This window comes from Neodiprion lecontei, chromosome 5 (assembly GCF_021901455.1).
Source record: "Neodiprion lecontei isolate iyNeoLeco1 chromosome 5, iyNeoLeco1.1, whole genome shotgun sequence".
Taxonomy (NCBI): Eukaryota; Metazoa; Arthropoda; class Insecta; order Hymenoptera; family Diprionidae; genus Neodiprion; species Neodiprion lecontei.
This window is the reverse complement of record NC_060264.1, coordinates 2310597-2331223: the sequence shown is the minus strand read 5'-3', so window position 1 is coordinate 2331223 and position 20627 is coordinate 2310597. Positions and strand designations below refer to the sequence as shown.

At 35.6% G+C, this 20627-nt stretch overlaps 1 protein-coding gene across 13 annotated transcripts in view; it reads right to left on the bottom strand.

The window, feature by feature from the left end:
- LOC107225027 (RNA binding protein fox-1 homolog 2) overlaps positions 1–20627 on the bottom strand; it is a 126012-nt gene that overhangs the window by 39450 nt on the left and 65935 nt on the right. For all 13 annotated transcript variants that reach the window (XM_046742204.1, XM_046742209.1, XM_046742213.1 and 10 more), the window contains exons 3-6: positions 20335–20622; positions 17172–17444; positions 14696–14749; positions 3361–3453 (exon numbers count right to left, since the gene is read on the bottom strand). In XM_046742204.1, coding sequence (XP_046598160.1) covers positions 3361–3453; positions 14696–14749; positions 17172–17444; positions 20335–20619 — 705 coding nt within the window. In that variant the 5' untranslated portion in view covers positions 20620–20622. The remainder of the gene's footprint in view (positions 1–3360; positions 3454–14695; positions 14750–17171; positions 17445–20334; positions 20623–20627) is intronic.

The window sequence follows — 20627 nt, the reverse complement described above, 5'->3', positions numbered from 1 at the left end:
CATTCCCACCGTAAATTGTATCAACGGCCTTGATCAGCACATTTTTAATATCATCGTGGTTCCGGAAATTGAACGACGAAATTGCACAGTTGTGTGTATATATATATATATATATACATATTACATATATGTATTGGTATACGTAAAAGAAAAATTACGGTGGATAAATTTTTCCTTGGGTACATTATAAATACAATAAAACATGATACATATGTATCCGTAATACGAGCACATAAACATTAGTAATCTCTCTCTAATTTATGCGAACACAAATTTATATCATCAGATCGACAGCTGTGAATCATAAAACCTTATGTTATAATTAAGAACAACATTTAATAATCGAATTGCAGTTTCGTCCCTGTTTATTATTGTAAATGGGAAACACGTCTTTGTAAAATTTTGCAATCCACGTGCAGCGGATGAATGGAAAAAATTTACCTAAGTAAATTTTTTCGCGCGATTTTCGACCGACTAGCAATAAATGAATGTTGTACTTATTGTACTGCAGAGTTCTAGAAGTTTGCATTTCTTTTTTCTTTTTTTTTTTCTCCGGAAGAGGAAAAGAAAACGAAAAAACAAGAACGTCCTGATCGAAATAATTGAAGAGACGAAAAAAAAAAAAAAAATGATTAAAATATAGACACAATGACGACAATGACGATACTAAACACTAAGTCGTAACAATATAATACCAATAATATTACAGCGATAACAAAAAATAAAAAATAACAACGTCAATTCTTGTATAAATAAAATTGTTGAAGCATATTTCTTTCATTTTTTTCTTTTTTTCCATCGTTAATATTATTAATTTATTTTCTTTTTTTTTTTTTTTTTCATCAAATCTGTGTTCAATAAGAGAGAGCGAACATTCTTTGCGGCGATCTTACCTTTTTTCGACACACCGTGAGGCCGATCACTGAGTATTGTCTGTGTGTCGATGTCTTTGTCTCTTTCTCTCTCTCTCTCTCTCTCTCTCTCTCTTTCACTCTCTCTCTCTCTCTCTCTCACGTTCTTTCTCTCGCTCTCTCTCCCTCTTTCTCTCTCTCTCTCTCTCTCTCTCTTTTTATTTCTCGTCGTCATTTTAATTTTTAGCGTTTGTTTTTTTTTGTTTGTTTTTGTTTTTTTTATTGTTTTTCATTTTCATTTTACTTCGTTTCATTATTTAGCTTTGTTGTTACAGTTTGCTGACATCGTGATCCTTGACGTTTACTCGTTTTATTTTTTTCAATCGATTACCTTCTACCGCACAAAACTGTCTTTCTCTCGATCGATCTTATCGATCGACGGTTTGTTGATTTGTTTTTTTGTTTTTTTGTTTTCCCACACTCGCACGAGTTCATCTCGCAGATTCAGCGGACAGGCGCACATCTCTACAAACGAGGGGAGCAAAAATTAAGACGACACAACGTATATAAATTATTACGATGCGTAAGCGAAGTCCGGAAACTTGTGGTAATTTTTCATTAACAATTTTTTCATTTAATCCTCGCCGATATTGGTCGGATTTTTTTCTTTTTTTTTTTTTTCCTTTTCATTTACTCGTCGTTATTTACTTCACGATATATTCTGATACACCAGATACGATCTCACGCTCGTTTTACTTTCTTCCTTGTAAAATTCACTTCTTTTTCTCTCTCTCTCTCTCTCCTTCTCCCCCCATCTCTCATCAAGTTATCATTTTTTTAAGATCAAAGATGATTGTTTTCACTTGTTTCTTTTCTTAATTTGAATTTCTTACCAACTGTCTGCTCTGCCATTCGTATTCATGATTTTAATTTACTCTGGATAAAAACTCTACAGATGTAGCGCGGGGAAAAAGAAGAAAAAAAAAAAATCATATCCTTGGCGATTGAGGCAAAATATAAGGAACAAACGACAAATCAACGATCGGCAATTTAGAAAAAAAAAAAAAAAAAGGAGACCACATTTATTTATTTATTTATTTATGTTTTTTTAATTTTTGTTTTTTTTTTTTTAATCGTATTCACAAACTTCACTCTTTCATTAACTTCTTCGATTAATAATCTTCACTTTTGACACTCGTGTATAACTTGTTAAAGGTATTTCTTCTTCTTCTTCTTCTTCTTCTTCATCAAGTTTATCACAAAATTAAGCCAATCTTTCGCCAAGGATAAGTTATTACTCATAATGCGTAGAATTTTTGCACGCGTGTTGTTACTTCTTTTTTTTTTTTAAGTTTTTCTCGTCTTCTTTCAGTTTTGAATCTCAATTCGAAGCCTTACTTCGTTGTGTTAAAAAAGAAATAAATAAATAAAGTCCATCACCTCTCCGTGTATATATATTACGAGCATATCGACGTACCCGCGCATGCATATACGATACATGTATACGTAAAAGTTATGATAACAACATACGGGCTTATCGATCGTATTTAATACATACATATATATATATTTATATATATATATATACGCATGATATTGTGTAGTATTATATACATGTACATGTAATTGTATATTCATAGCAAAGGTACGTGCGTGATTTTTATGTGTGTGTATATATATATATAGATGTATATATATATATATATTATTTTTCCTGTATACACACACACAAATATTCTAAACATATATTTACATAAACACGACGATTTTTCCATACTCATTTTCCTTCGATGGTTTTCTATTATTCTATATACATATATGTATATATAGAATATATATATAGATTATGAAACGGATAGAGGATAATTCTAATCAAAATCGTATCGTGTCACATGATATAATATGTAAATATATATACATACATATACATATATGTATATATATATATATATATATATATACACGTATATAAACGAACGAACGGCGATTCGAGAATAGGGGGGAAAAAAATAAAAATAAAAGATTGAAAAAAAATTAAAAATACCAACTTTGACGATATGAAAAATTAGATAATCGATCGGATAAAGATGCGTGAGCAATTAATCGTTTGTTCGTTTTTCGTTTACGTTGGTTATTTTTGTTTTTTTTTTTACCTCTCCTCTCTCGTCCACGACGATCGTATTAAACGTAAAAATTAATTAAAGATACAACAAGGTATGTACGATGTATGTTGCGTGCGTGCGTGCGTGCGTGCGTGGCGTGCGCGTGCGCGTGTGTGTGTGCGTGTGTACGTATATTATCACTATCATCACACGATATGCATACACACACACGCATACGAACGCACTCACGACGCACACGTTCACACGTGTGTGTAATTCGTTTAAATTATTTATATATAACAATAAGAATCTGTGCGTGTGTGTGTGTGTGTGTGTGTGTGTGTGTGTTTAGTGTGTGTGCGTGTATATATGCGTATTTATATATAAGTATAAGAATTCATGCACACCTCAATCTTTCTGCCCTCAACCACGGTGCCGTGAAGTCTCTCGCGTGCCCGGTCCGCGTCTGCACTATTTGCGAATGTTACAAAACCGAATCCCTGCATGCAAGGACAGACAAAACAACATGCATTAAACTCAACTTACAGATTGCCGCGCGCACCGCTGCCTCTTTTCTAATATTTTATACATAGCTGTTGGTCGTTATCATATTATCATTATCATCATTATCATTATCATCATTATCATTATCATTATTATCATTATTAATAACATTTTACGGTTAATACGATTAATTTGATACTGTATGATTGTCGTTACGTATGTACTCCCCACCCCCACCCCCCAAAACCCCTCCATTCCACACCCCTCGCCGCGCCGTTCCTCGTTTGACAACTCGAAGGGAGTGTCGAAGATAAGGAAAAGGAAATGGGATGAAGAAAAAAAAAAAAAAAAACACCGCGACTCTTTTTTTTTTTTCTTCTTCTTTTTAAATCTTTTTTTCTGTCCCGTTGTCTTAGTCGCAACGTGTGAGGGGTAATTTCGTTACTGCTTGCGAGTTGTGACGCATGATGATTCAACGTACGATAACGACGTTGATTGAACAACGAGATCGGGGAGAGTTTAGCTTGAAAGTTGCGTCCTTTCTTTAAATCGTGTCAAACGGCGAGGATGGGCGAGGGACGAATAATGGGAGAGACAGCGAGGCGTGCCTCATACTGTGTTTTTTATATACGGAGACGCACCAAACAACGTGCAACAAATAAGTATATAAATATGATAAAATCATGGTCATGGTCACATTAATCATCTCTCGTAATCATATCATGTCGTGTCATTTCATGTCATTATACATACATATATATATATGTATACGTACATGTATTCATATACAAAAAATATATCCACGTATTAACAAACGGGTAAATAGAAAGAAAGAAAAAAAAAAATAAAATCAACCGTTCTCTAATTTTTTCCTATTTTCGTCGCAGTTTTCTTGCGAGTGTAAAAATTTTTCCTCGTTCTCCGAAAACGTGAAAGGTGAAATATATAACTGGGGTGAGAAAAAATATTGCACGTAAATGTATATAAATGTGTGCATATATACATACATATATATATAATGGAAGATAATTTTTGCGTTACAGGTGGGGATTATTTGGATGCACGTTTCATGTTTCTCTATCTTTTGGTTCAATCAACACTTAACCGCCTTCTCATCACTTGTTATTATGCCTATGACGTTATTGTTGAATGTGTCATAACGTGTGTGAATTGTAAACGGTTAATCTGTGTGTTTGATTGCGAACGTGCGTGTTTGCATATGTGTGATGATTGCGTACGTATAAAAAGGCGAGAATAGCGAGGTTTTGATTTTCTGAATCCGCGGTTATATTCTATCTTCAACCTGCTTACACGAACGTTAAACGTCTGAATTTCACCCGTTTTACAATCGTGTTCCGACGAAACTGAACTAAGGAACGTGATACAAAATAAAAAACGATCCAGCAATTTTGTCGTATCTTTCTGCGGTATAAAATGTATATAAAATTTTGTGCACTTCGTTAATCGTGAGTGAATTTTTTTCTATCGTTCCATATTCAGATCACACCGACTTGATCCGTTCGATTGCATCGAGATCATTTTTAATAAAATGAATATTTTCAATATCAAACGCCGAGATCTTCATAAATTTTCGCAAAAATTAAAGTTTAAAAAAAAAAAAAATCAATATATATGTATATATTCTTGACGTGATTCTCACTCAATTGTGTAGGAAACTCAATTATACTCCGGCTTTTACGTCCTCTCCATAGATCCCCCCCCCCACCGAATAATCCTATTACTTTCAAAAGCACTCTCGCAAACGATTTTTACTCCTCCCACAGGGTTGAAAAATTAATTCCGTCTTCGCCCTCTCGACGTATCGGATAAATAGGAACATAAACGAATCATAGGATGATCGGACGAAGTTAAACGAAAGGATCGTCGGGTGGCAAAGTAACGCGAATTGCGAATACGATTCGTTGATGAGGAAAGAAAAAAAAAGAAAAAGAAAAAAGAGCGTAAAATACCGATGACAACTGATTATACTGAAAAAATTAACGAAAGTTCAACTAAATTCGGACGAAAATTTCTCCCCAATTCTCGCCACGCATGTTGAAACAGTTTTCTACGTAGGAAGGGACCAGAAAAATAAAATAGAAGCAACTCGCGATCGATAAATAAAAAGAAGAAAGATATTCCACGTAATTAACAAGTTCAACAAAGGACCTTGAATAAATTTTGACAGAATAGATTATTTATCATAAAACGACAAGAGACCTTTTTTGCGGAGCGTTCAATTCCCTACAAACAAACGTTCCAGTCTTATCAGTATAAAATATAAAATTCCATACTTGATGAAAAAATCAAAAACAATAGAAAAAAAGTTATTTAAATGGGAAATAGAAAATCGCGCTTATGCACATCTAAATATTAACACATTAAGAGCTGAAACTTTGACGTCTTGAATTTTGAAAAAAACCAAAAAATGGTCCATTTTTTTTTTTTTTTTTTTTTTTTTTCCCACTCATTCTATTACACATGTAAATATATTATACACTTGGCGAGAAGTTGCGAGTGGGAAGGGAAAAACAATGAAATAAAAAAGTGGGTAGAGGCTTAAATTGGATGAGGGAGGATATAATCGTGCGATCGCGTAAAGTTGTTTCGTTTGAAAGGCGTTTCACGCGAGAGGTTTCCAAAAAATCGGTGTCAAGTAACTGCCGAAACAATCCATGCGGTAAAAGTAACGCGAAGCGTGCCGATGAAATCCTACGACGTAAGTAATCGCCTATCCGGCAAGAAGAGAGAGAGAAAAAAAAAAAAAAAACCCAACACGTCATATTTTTATGTATAAATCTACGTGCACTTGTTGTTCGTGTCGTGTTGTTAAAATTTACCCGAATCGTAAACCTGTCGAATTTTCCTTCGCGTTCGTTTACATGATCGTACCGAATTCAACTGACTCGATATACGAGTATTACCTTGAGATAAGAGACGAACAATAATTTGAGAACCGAATGAATTCGTACATCGAATGTGTTACGATGTAAAAATAAATGAAACATAATCGCGCGATACTTTGTTTAATTGTGAGGTGAAAATAATAATTTCCTTTTTCGATTCGTTCCTAATTTCCTCACAACGAGGTTTAAAAAAAAAATAAAAAATATGAACAATAGTCGTCTTCGTTCTATTCTTTATTTTCTCTCATTCCCACGGATCCTCTTCAAACGGGGATTTTCGTTCCAAGACTCGGTCGCGTTTATTAAAACGAGAAAGTAAATTATAATGATTGGAAAATGACTGCTCTCTTTCTTTTTCTCTTCGTTTTTCTTCCTCGCCCTCCCTCTCTCTCTCTCTCTCTCTCTCTCTGTGTGTTTCTCTACGATAAAAACTGATATCCACATTATAATTATACTTCCTTGTTACAAGTATAGATCGCGATCTCACGCCATCGCGGTTTAATAACGCGAGAGCGTGAAGCGTCAACTGTACATGTATAACGATAATAATCCGTCCGTCAGAGTTGCAGCAGTTGCCTGCCTGCACTTTTTCACGTGTCTTACAATTAGCCTACATTCAGACGTGTGTGTTTCAGAGGAAAGTAGGCGAGTACCTTGGATATAAACCAAGGGTGCAAAGTAAGCGAGTAAGTAAATGAGGCAACAAAAAACAACAGGAAAAAAAAAAAAAAACAACGCACGTTTCGCTAAAATATACATTATACAGGGTGGCCACAAAGTTTTGGGAAAAAAAAAATTTTCATCACATTTCCAGGTTTTCAAAACCTAAAACCCAGTTTCCCCCATTTTCCCGGTTCCAGTAACTTACTAAAACCTAAATAGTTCGGCTTATTAACTCTGGGCTCGACTTAAAATTGCAACTTCGAATTTAAGAAAATTATAACAACGTAGAAAAAACGCAAGTTTAAGCCAATTTCTTTTCTCTAGGTAAAAAAGTAAACTTGTTACATCAAAAAATCATTTCCAATTCCCATGATAGAAAACTGATACATTTTCACTTTCCTTTCACTACCAAATTAAAAATCTCCCGGCAATTCTAGACTTTCTATTGTTTCCTTGTGTGTGGCTACTCTGTTTTACCGATTATACGTATAACGTACATACGTAGTGTTACGTATATTGATGACGTGCAACGTATAATAGGTTATATTCGGTACGATCAGGCAAAAGTCACGGTCAATTGAGCAATCGTAAAAAACACGTGATAATATACAGCTGGAACGAATTCCAGTACACTTAGCGGATCTTGACAAAAGCAATTCTTTCTCTCTCCCTCTCTCTTTCTCTCTGCAAAAGGTATAAACCGCAGCTGCTGCACCACAAGCAGAAAACCGAAGTGCGTAAACCGTTTGAACCGTTAAAAAAGAAAAAGGTAACATTATTCAATTAACCAACTTCTATTTATTGTTAAAAATATTTGAATAATAATTTCTTCATCGTATCCTAACTCAGTTGTTTGACTAGATTATTGTTTCATTATATTTTTTTGTTTGCTTTTAAACCAGAAAACAGCGAAACAGAAAACGATCCAATTATATTTTAAACCCCTTGAAGTCATGTGAAATATGCATAGATTATATAACTGAAAATGTCTTTGTGCGAGTGTAATTTTTGTTCATAATAACGTGATATAATAGCGATTTATATGTATATTATACCTATATGTGTGTATAATATACCTAATAATATTCTACGATTGCGAGTTGCCAGTTGCATATAATGTAGATATAGGTAATAATTGATTCGAGTCATCGTGCATCCGATATTCAATTCACATGATATTACACACATATACCATACACGTGTGTGTACGAATAACAAATCAAGAAACAACGAAGTGCGACCTATCATGCCGGGAGAATCTCTTGAAACTTGAAAATGAACCGCGCGTGCGCCGAATGATCAAATCTCATTGGTCGGCGAAACGTTCCCGCGGCGATATTCTTGTCCGCGACGCAGGCGGGCCAACCTACGCAAAATGTCTGCGTTTGAATTTTCAAAGAGCGTAAGCGTCGAGTTCCGACCGTTCTTCGAAGAATCGACTTTCCGCCCCGACGACAAATGCTTCCGAAACCTTTCCGAGTCGCCGTCTCGATTGTTCGAGATCTTAACCTCGAAAATTCGTAGGAACCGCGTCGCCGGCGGAAAGAGTTTGACGGCTGAAAACTCGGGTTGGCCAGCCTGCGCGAACAGCCGATAAAACTCGCGCGTGCGCGGTTCGTTTTCAACTTTCAACAGATTGTCCCGGTATGTATGTGATATACAAAAATAACTGTATCAATCTTTTTTACACATACATATATACGTATATAAACGATCATCGTTTTCACCAAGTGTAAAATTAATTATTTACACTTTAAAACGGAGTGATTTTATCCATCGACAGAATCGTTCGTCATTTGTTACGGTTTAATACGCATACGCTGCGATTCGAGAACAGTTGTTTTGCCAGGCTGACCAACCGTCGTGAAATTAACCTAAAAAAATGTCACATGCGTTCAACACCGAGAGTTGTGAAAATTTTTCAGGTTACATACACGGCGACGATTCGTCGAAAAAAATCCATGACGATTGGTCACCCTGGGAAAACAACTGCTGTCGAATTCTAGCGCATGCGCATCAACCATTTCAGTCCCACATATTTCAACACAATATTTTGTCCTGAATTCTGTTACTCGCGAGGTTTTTGTGATCGCTGATTACGAATCTGAATTCGGAATTTTACAATATTTAAATCCAAGATGGCGGATCGAATATGGCGGTTGTAAAATCGATAAAACTATCAAAATTCGACGATTCCGACCGAAATTTACTATACTCGGAGGTTTTTCCGGGATTATACGAAGTAACAAAGATCATTTGAAGTTGGAAGAGGATTGAACAATAGCAGACGACGGATGATTCTGTTACCGATGACGCACAGACGATTATGAGAATCTGCAAATTGTCATCATCGTACACGTGTACGCAATATACACATATATATATGTATGTATAATTTTCTTTTCTTTGTACGATTTCGTACGATCGTTTTTTGTCTAATTTTCTTTCTTTCACGTGACTTCTCCGACTAGGTATCAAGGCTTACGTTAGAAAGCACCGACCGGGATTTCAGCGATTGCAAGTGTTGCGTGTGCGTCTGCGTGTGCGTGCATAATATATATACGTATATAATATATATATTATACCTATAATAATGCGTGTGCCTAATCGCAATAATACAACAGAGGCTAGAGATATTATTCGAAATTATTAAGGAAATCAACGGATATTTTCTCGGCAAGTATAACAATAAGATAACATATAAAAGTTGAAAGATAGATTATCATACGTATGTAATAATACCTACATATGCAAACTAAGCAGTTATTGAAGGGAAGGATACTAACAATTGCTATTTGGTATTTTCTTTCTTCTTTCTTTCTTTCTTTCTTTCTTTCTTAATTCTGATATTCATACTAAAAATTTTACTACGATCGTGAAATACGAAATTACGCTATATGCGAATGTGTTAATAATACTGAGAATGCAATATTTCAATGCGAAGGAAGAACAACAGCGGTAGCATTTATTATACATAATATTATAATATATACGGTAACACGATAGCACAGCAGCTACTACTCAACGATTTATACGTGTATGATATTATGTGTGATTTTCTCTAATTATAGGAAGAGTAACCGTTGTTCTAAAAATAAAAACAATTGCGAGAAAAAACCGCGTTATAAAAGAACGATGTAAAAATGATTGCAGAATTTGAAAAATCAAAAAACTAATCCATCGCGATTCGTTATTATTTATCCCTATAACAATTCTTACATGTTTCGAGCTTGTTGTATGTACAATAAATAACCTGTAATTATGTTTGTATGCGTGAATAGTGACTTGTCTTCATTCGTGTTTGTGCGAAACAATTTTCTTCTCATTGCAAGATTTCGTTCTCGATTTTCAATAGTTTGAAAAATTACAATTTCTCACAAGAAAGATGACAGTTTGAAAAAGTTTCATCAAATTCAAATGGACAGCGCATCGATAACTTTTCCGGACAAAGCAGAGTAAAATAAAAAAATTAAAAAAAAAAAAAAAAACAAACAATAATAACAATATCATCATATTACCAAGAATGTTACATTAATAAAAGTTTGAAAACGGCGTTAGCAATGCTTAAATAGATCGTTCGTGAAATGAGTCTACAGTTTACGGTTAACTTTGAATTAAACAACAAAATCTCATATTATCAATATCGTATAACCAATGGCAGAATTGGAAGACAGAAAAAGTAAGACAAAAGAAAAGGAAAAAAAAAAAAAAAACTAGAATGCGGAAGGCTATAATATTACATAACTATGTACGATGTAAAATACATTTAAGGCATGTGATATGTAATATAATAATATATGTAGAGTATAGAAAAATGCGATAGCCTGACTAAAAAACAAACTACGATTGCTGTGGTAATAATAACATATCATAATGTATGAATGAAAAGAGGGGGGGGGGGGGGGATTGAAAGAAAAAAGAAAGAAAGAAAAATTCCATTGGTTATAATAACACAAATCATCGATATGTATGAAAAAATAAATAAAAAAAAATATATATATATTTATATACAATAACATCGGTAGTGTGAAAAAACCGTAAATCTCAAATTCTGACGAAACGATAAATCATCGTCGTGTATCGTTACGTATCTACGCATATAACCTGATTTACATTTCAACATTAAATCGATTCGTACAGTTTTTGAAACAAACGTTAGAGATGCCACAAAATGCTGCTGTAGCGAATTCAAAAATAGATGCCACATTCCATTTACATTGACGAAGCTTTCGGTCATTCATTATAATATATCATATATGTATGTAATTTACCTATGTGTATGCATCTGTATATGTATGTCTCTCTGTGTAATTCGTGTACTACCGTAAAGTTTACGTATTGAACACGTACGTATATTCTCATACGCGAGTGTTTGTGTATATGCTATATGCAAATGTGACGTAAGAATTATACAGTGAAAGCGTAGACACGTACACTGAGAAAAATTTCATTTGTTAAAGTAACTGAAAAAATTCGTTAAAACGGGTATCGTTAAAAAAAAAAACACGTGTTTGAATATTGTTGGAATTAGGAAAAACGAGGCACGCCTAACAATTTTGCGCTATCGTTGATCCTTTTTTGCTTGTTGCAACGCGAAATCAGTTTCCGAGGTTTACTCTACTTTTTTAGTCAAACGAGGCTTTATCGTCAATTTATTCTTGCACGAGCGTTAAATTTTAGCAACAGTTGCAAGAAAACACAGCGACAGCGATCGCGATGAGAAAGAACAAGTAACGGATACTAGAACTCCCGGTAACGTCTATAAAACTAATTTTCATTTTCTACCTAGAACTATATTTTTCGATCGCGTTAAAAAATAAAAAATAATCAAGTACTGACCGGTAAGCGGAACTAAAAATTTCTCTCAGTGTAGACGAATACTTTTCCAAACGAACTATCGACAAAATTTCCATTTCACACAAAGTGTGTAAAATAATTTTTCGTAACAATCATTCTTTTTTCTAATTAATTATATACACGGCGTTCGCGAGTCATTTTCAAAAATCATCATTATGCAATAGCTTGTTTAAATTACGAAGGTATGTGTGCGTGTGTGTGTGTGTGTGTATGTGTGTGTGTATTTAGAGTGCAGACAGCTGGAAAGTTGGTGACTTTTTACGCGTACATACATTTACAATATACACGTACATCTATGTATAGACGATTCATTTTATTCTACGCCCTCCCTCCCCGCCGCCCCCTCAAAACTCGACACAAGCATCATATTTATATACATGGACGTAAGTGTGTATGATAATATAAATGTATGCCTAAGCGTTGCGTACTAATGAAGATAAGAACGTCGTTAGTTTTTGGTAGACACTACATGATACATAATGTATATAATATATATGTAACATACATATACGAATAACACAAGTATATGTGTATATTGTATATATTTTATGATAAATCATTTCTGTAAACGATTACCAACTACGTGTAAACTTCAACGACGGTAACGACGAAAGTGGCTTCTTTCTTTTTTTCCAACCAACGGAAACAAAATTTCGTAAGAGACGGCAGTAAGACTAAGAAAAATCTCTGTCTGCGGTATTCGTGAAAATACGAAAAAGGGAGAGGAAAAAAAAAATAAAAAAAAATAAAATAAAATACGCAAAACAATTTTACCAAACACAGATGAAATTGTCCCGAAGATTCGTTATTTTGCATATTTTGCTGCCGAGACGCGGGAGGGATGAGATAAAAAAAAAAAAAAAAAAAAAAACGAAAAAAAAGAAACTTTCCATCCAAGATTTTATGTTTACACCTCGAAAGTGATACACGCTGTAATGTGTCTGTTGAATTTCCGTGGAAATAAACAAATTGAAATTGAAAACGGTAAAAATAAAAGAACGACATTCGGCATTATTGGACGAAATTTTTTTTGTCGTTACCGTCGCTGCGTTTTTGTTTCCTGTAAAATAGAAAAGCATCCGTCGCAAATTTTCAACATGGAATCTCTCATCATTCGCGTTTTTCGCGTGTCCGTAATTATTTTCTCGAATTTCCTTGCATCGTGTTACAACAATAAACACGTATAACACGCGTTTCCTTGTTATTTCTTAAATTAGCTTGAAAATTCCTCCGAATTCCATGTTCTAAATTCGCATATTGACAATTACAATTATTTTGTACATAACAAGATAAATAATCGAGTACTGTACATTGATTGATATATGTATATACACATGAAAAAAAAAAAAATTTGAAAAAAAAAAAACCCGTCCTCTTGTCCCAGAGCCTCGCCAGTACAAATTATACGAAAGCGGGGCGCGCGAATCGATGAAACTCGCGCGATTTCGCGTCTCGATTGCAAAACCTATTTTCATCCCTGTTCTTAAGCGATGATGATTAAAATTTCTACGTCCGCTGTCGATGATGTACAACAACATTGTGCACGAAAAGTCGCGTTTCAAGTCTCGATATATCCTCGAGATTGGAACGCGTAAAAAAAAAAAAATTCGCTTTATTATCTTCGCTAGGTCCTAAATAATTGGCTAGCAAAATAAATTCTACCTAATACACGAATCGTCGTTGAATCGAACGTACGAACGGCAGATTAAATCGTCGTTGATTGCGTTATGTAATAAAACTATTTACAAATCTACGCCCGGTAGGTCATCGCGTCTCTCTGTTGCCGTAGCAGTAATAATAATAATAACAACAACAATAATAATAATAATAATAACAATAACAATAATAACAACAACAAGAACAAGAACAGCAACGAGATAAACAACAACAATAACAACAATAATGAGGAGAAATTTTAAATTATTGTTATTGTTATTGTTTTTTCCCCCTTCTTTTCGTTCGGTTTGAAGAAATGACACGATTACAAGGCAAAAAAAAAAAAAAGATAGAATTACAGCATACTTGTGTTAAACTTATTCATCGCTTCAGCCGTAGGTTATAATTTATACATGGCAAAGCGGTGAAAAATTGAAAAAAAAAAAAAAAAACAAACAAAAGAAAAAAAGATACGAAAAGAACAGCGAGCAAGGAAACCTTAAAATAAATAAATAAATAAATAAATAAATAAATAAATAAATATTGTAATCGTACAAGAGTTGTAGTAATAATAATAATAATAATAATAATAATAATAATAATAATAATAATAGGAAGAATAGAAATAAGAAACAAGTGCGTAATAAATTAATAGTGATTTCTAAACACCGCGTAACGTTTTCAGTGTTATAATATATTACAGGTATTGTAATAACAGTATAAGTAACGAAAGATTAATAAAAAAAAAATAATAATAGGAACAATAAGTAACGAACAAAGCGAAGCGAATTATTACTGCAGCGTGTTACACCAAAAACGAGGGAGAAAAAAATAAAATAGAAAAATTAGCGTCCGTTTAGCGATTAAAATGCAAGAGGAAAAATTTTATACAATATGCAAACATCGTAAGTATATATATATATGTTTAATTGTATATTACATAAAATGCGACTGGCTCAGCCTGGGACGTGTTAAGTGTTAATTGATCATACGTCGTTGTGTTTTGTTGTTCGATTCTGTCAATCGGTATATAACTTCAACCAGTATCGGTATTATTAAATGTGTGTTCAATATCGTATGGATATATGGATATGTATATACAATATAGTTGGACATAGCCGAGTATAGGCGAGGAATAATATCGAGAGTATCTTACCTTGCTTCCGCGTTCGTTGAAAATAATCTCTACGTCGAGGATCGGTCCGAATTGCTGAAACAAAGATATTAGCGTTCCGTCAAGTCAATTTTATACATATTTAATACACTAATGATTTAACATGTGTAAAATATTCTATTCCATGCGATATGCGCAAACAATGAACTTTATCTACATGTATATATAATATCAATTCTATTAATTGCACGAGAGAAAGATATCGCGCAAAGATCATTCTTGCGAATTATATGACGGCACAATAGAGCCACCGTTGAGAGTGATTTCTTTTCTTTTTTTCTTTTCTTAACCCGGGAGCGAAAGGCGAACAAAGATATAATTTCATCTCTTCTAGCTCTCGAGTTCGACTTCGACTTCTTCTTTTTATCTCCGTTTACTTTATTCTTCTTCCTCCGATAGTTATTATCAAATTGAATGAATGAATTTATCCGCCAGAAGAATGACCGATTTTCTTTACCAATCAATTTAGCCCCCGTAAACTTGAGAGATTATTGTAAGGTACGTTTGATTTGAAATAGAATGTTCGAGAAGTACGATAAAGTGAAGAGAAAAAAAAAAAAAAGAAACATAAAGAAATAGTGACAAAATGTATAATATCAACCTCTTTATAATTTTTGACAAGCACATATTTACTTGAATACGTATTACAAAAGATTCCGGGAATTTCAATGATTTCAAGGAATTCGAATGATTGCAAAAGATTTCAGTGATTTTAAATAATTCAAAAGATTACAATAATTTTCCAAAGATTTCAAGGATTTTAAATGATTACAAGAGATTTCAAATGTTTCCGGGATTTCAATCATTACAAGCGACTTTGTAACATATCGTGGCGGGTGTACGCCAAGTTTCGAGAATGAATTAACACCTCGACCGGATAGTTTAATATCCTATACTAATTTTTAATAAATACATGATAGGTATATGAACGGTAATTTTTGTTTTTTAAATTCAATAATATAACAATTTGATAATAGAATAAAATATGTGCAGTAGGGTGGTCCTTAAGGTCATTATTGAATTTCAATCCACTAACCCCACAAATCGACTCCATATAATTCAAAAATAACTCCCTAATTTCTTCAGATTTTTATCTCAACTTCAACCTGTGCCTCAAAGAGGGTTGATTCCATTCAACGCTTTCAGGGATACATCAAACCTACCCAACGGATTTAGATGAAATTTGGTACAGGAGGGTTTTACTTGGGTTGCCGATTACGAATCCGAACTCGAAATTACAAAATTCAAAATGGCGGATCCGATACGGCGGAGCGAAATCCAAAAAGTCATTTGATTTCGATAGAACTCGGTACTCGGGGGTTTTCGAAGTCGCCGATTACGAATCCGAACTCGAAATTACAAAATTCAAAATGGCGGATCCGATACGGCGGAGCGAAATCCAAAAAGTCATTTGATTTCGATAGAACTCGGTACTCGGGGGTTTTCGAAGTCGCCGATTACGAATCCGAACTCGAAATTACAAAATTCAAAATGGCGGATCCGATACGGCGGAGCGAAATCCAAAAAGTCATTTGATTTCGATAGAACTCGGTACTCGGGGGTTTTCGAGGTCGCCGATTACGAATCCGAACTCGAAATTACAAAATTCAAAATGGCGGATCCGATACGGCGGAGCGAAATCCAAAAAGTCATTTGATTTCGATAGAACTCGGTACTCGGGGGTTTTCGAAGTCGCCGATTACGAATCCGAACTCGAAATTACAAAATTCAAAATGGCGGATCCGATACGGCGGAGCGAAATCCAAAAAGTCATTTGATTTCGATAGAACTCGGTACTCGGGGGTTTTCGAAGTCGCCGATTACGAATCCGAACTCGAAATTACAAAATTCAAAATGGCGGATCCGATACGGCGGAGCGAAATCCAAAAAGTCATTTGATTTCGATAGAACTCGGTACTCGGGGGTTTTCGAGGTCGCCGATTACGAATCCGAACTCGAAATTACAAAATTCAAAATGGCGGATCCGATACGGCGGAGCGAAATCCAAAAAGTCATTTGATTTCGATAGAACTCGGTACTCGGGGGTTTTCGAAGTCGCCGATTACGAATCCGAACTCGAAATTACAAAATTCAAAATGGCGGATCCAATATGGCAATATCAACTGACTCTCGAGGTTTTTGTTCGCCATATCGGATCCGCCGTTCCGAATTTTCAAATTTTGAGTTCAGATTCGTAATCAGCGACTCAAAAAACCGCCCTGGACCAAATTTCCTCTAAATCCGTTGGGTACATTTGATGTGCCCCTGAAATCGTTGAATGTTGAACTCCACCCTTCTTAGAGCTCTGGTTATACTTGAGATAAAAATCTGAAATAATTACGACATTATTATTCAAATTACGTAGAATCGATTTTAAGACCTTTAAGGACGACCCTAATGTTCACGCATACGTAGGCGACGCGTCCATGTTACGCGACTTAAGTGTATGAAACCTCACCCCAAACATCGCCCTTAGATCCGGATCTCTGAATCTGAACGGTATGTTGCTGACGTGTAGCCGTTTAGGTTGTCCCTTGAGGTCGGCACCGGGCGTCACAGTTGCCGGCGTCGTTGCGCCCGACGTTACCGGCACCAAACTCGCAGCCTCGACGTTACCCTCGGGATTTCCCTCGCCGCCGGGTCCCTGATTTTGGGACTGTGGTTGGGCCCCTCCGCCCCCCGCGACCGCCGCCGCAGCTGCCGCCGCCACCGCCGCCTGAAACACCTCCGACTGTGATCGGAAGAAGAAAAGAAGGTATGCCAAAAGAACGATACGATATGTCTTTTTATAATATAATTTTTTCTACAATTGTACCTTGTCGATCAAAATTATTATTATATTATTAATAATAACGTTATTACGACAGGCATTAACATTACCGGTGTGATAATAACGTCTCATTTTTAGCGTTGGTAGGTTACTTTTGATCGTTGTTATAAAAAAAAAAAAAGGTATAGCTCTGGACGAGATTAATGTGATATGACTCGTGAAATTTTAACCACAACCGAAAGAGAATTCTTCTAAATTATTAACACCAAGCTAAAAGCTTATCTTCTCTTCTCTTTTTCTCAGAGTATCCGTTACATCGCGAGTGAATCTCTCGCACGCGTGTCTCTCCTCATCCCTATCCAGCTTTTACTATTTATACAGCCAAACGTCGAGAAGGGAAGTTACACCCAGAATAACTTTGTAAAACCATTTCAAATACGTCATGGGTATGCACACATATATACCGGGAGAATCTCTTGAAAATCAACCGCGCATGCGCCAAATAATTAAATCTCATTGGTAGATAAATGAAAAATACCAAAAGACCCGTTTTACAGGCAACAATGTTTAGTACAAAAAAAGGTCTCCGGATATTTTCTTCAATTTTGCATATTTTCGATGTTATTTATTATTACTTAAAACGGAAAAAATTTGAAGTATCAAAAATCATCGTAATAAATTCAAAGAAGATTAAATTTTTCAATCATTTTCATTCTCGTCGATATTTCCACGCGAAATCGACGTTGAGTTTTTCATCGTAAGTAACAGTTTTATGAGGAAGCAGCGACGAAAAATATACATTTAAAATTTTTTTTTTTTTTTACTGAACCAACCTAATATGTATATATATATACACACGTGACATACGCTTAGCAAAAGAGGACGGAAGTAAAACGTCGTAGATTAAAGAAGGGCGTTCTAAATTCAATTATCCCAAGATTACAAGTTCAAATGGCAGGTGATTAGGATGCCTTCTTATACACATTGCCTGTACGCTACGGAAACTCGGTAAGAGAAATCCCACTTGGCACCGATTAATTATTTTCATTCCCCTACCTAATCAATCCCCCACACACACACACACACACACACACACACACCAACACTCGTACAACAGGTACAGGGTACTGTAATAAATCTCCACCGTAGTTTAATTTCCTCTGAACGAAGAAGCGACAGCCGCTCTTCAAAATCGACGTTTGTCCTTCCGAACGAAGAGACGAGAATCGTCAACGAGGGTCGCTTTCCCAAATTCCCCTACAAATTACCTAAGCACGTACACACACACACACACACACACAGACACACTGACAGACAAAGAGGTTCAACGGGCATTGAATGCAAATTAGCAGAATCGCGACGCTCTGTCGTACGCTTATATACATAGGTACCGACATTTTCGATTCAACTTTAGAAGGTCGCACCAAAGTCCGAAGGACAAATAAGAAAAATCGGTAGGGTCGAGCTACCCGCATCAGATACGGGGTAGGTAATTTGCCCAAAAAAAAAAAAAACAAAGAAAAACGATATCTGTTTTACTGAATTCTTCTAGTTACCGTAACAAATGTAATTTTTCTCAGTGTAGGTAACCCAACAATTACGAAACACACGAGCAGCTTGCGACCTTTAAACGCAACGCGCACCTTCAACCGTAACAAACATTTATAACAAAACTTCATCGTCGAACTGATGTTTTTTTTACTTATTTCATATGATGACTAAAATTTTGTATGAACAAAGTACGAAGTATTAGCGACAATCACACATATTTTTGCGAATCCGAACATTCGTTACATCGCTAATGCACACAGTGTGCAAAAGTGGTTATCTTAACTTTACTCTTGTACTCCACATAGGGGAAGAAAAGCTTTACGCTTCTGTTTTTTTTTTTTTTTTTTTTTCCCCCTACAGAGACAAAAAAAAGTCTCCTAGTGTCTGCGTATGCACGAGCAGCGTTACTTCCGGAGGCATTGCGTGGAAAGTGTTTAAAAAATCATTAGAGTCTCGTAAATATTTAACGAGTTACTTCTTTACGATCAATTATGTCGTTGTTCGTACCTCGTATATATATCTGCACTCCGCACACACATATCTATCTCTATCTCTATACAGGGTGTTTGTATTAACTCTGAACTAACTTCTACGATGTGTAAGAATGAATCAGACGCGATTACTTTCGTCCCGACGTTTTATTCAGCCCTGAAACAACGTTACAAATTTCTCTCATGAAATCAACGAAACGTTAAACTTCCATGAACAATTGCAATAATGACAATAAAATCTTTTGCATAACGTAGAATTAGAATTAGAATCAGAAGTTGAAAAAGTTACGGAAAACGACCAGAGACGTTTCACTATAAAATGACTACTTCTAATTCTAATTCCACATTATGCAATTCAATTTACAAAGCTCGTAAAATTGTTTTGTTATTCATCTTATCGCCAAGTTTATCGTTTTGGTCAACTTCGCACGAGAACTTTTTACGATTATCTACTTTCCTACAATTTATATCTACCAATCTTCAAACGATCGGAACGATTTACGTACAACGATTCATCTCCGCGATGTAAACGAGGATTAAAGTTATCGAATGATTTTCAAGGATTTGGTTTTCTTCAAAATATGACCCGTTTCCTTTTTTCTTTTATTTCTTTTTTTTTTTTTTTCTCATCGTGGTTAACGAAATTTCAAACGATCATTTGATGAAAAGATTTTTTTTTCTAAACAGTCGTCGTTACGGTGACGTTACCGCCAACTTAATTCTCGTGCGTCGAGGTTGTACAACCGCGTTTCAAAGAATCGTCATCTCTTCGTCGTTGATATTTTACTAATTGTAAAATATTTCCTCACCATCGCCTGCTGATCGACGCCGTTCGGCGGTGGAGGTGGACTGAAACTTGCGACCGTCGGAGCCCCAGGGGCGGCTTGATGCGGGGCCCCGGGTTGCGGGGCCCCCTGCTGGGCCCCAGGCGGCGGTTGCTGGGGGGCTCCGCTCGGATCCTCCTTAATCGTGACGGGTGGCTGGGGTTTAACATCCCCGGCGGTTCCCGCGGCGCCGACGACGCCACCGACGCCGTTTACAGCCGGGGGAAATACACCCCCACCGTAAGGCGCAGCCATGCCTGTCTGCACCATGTGCTGAA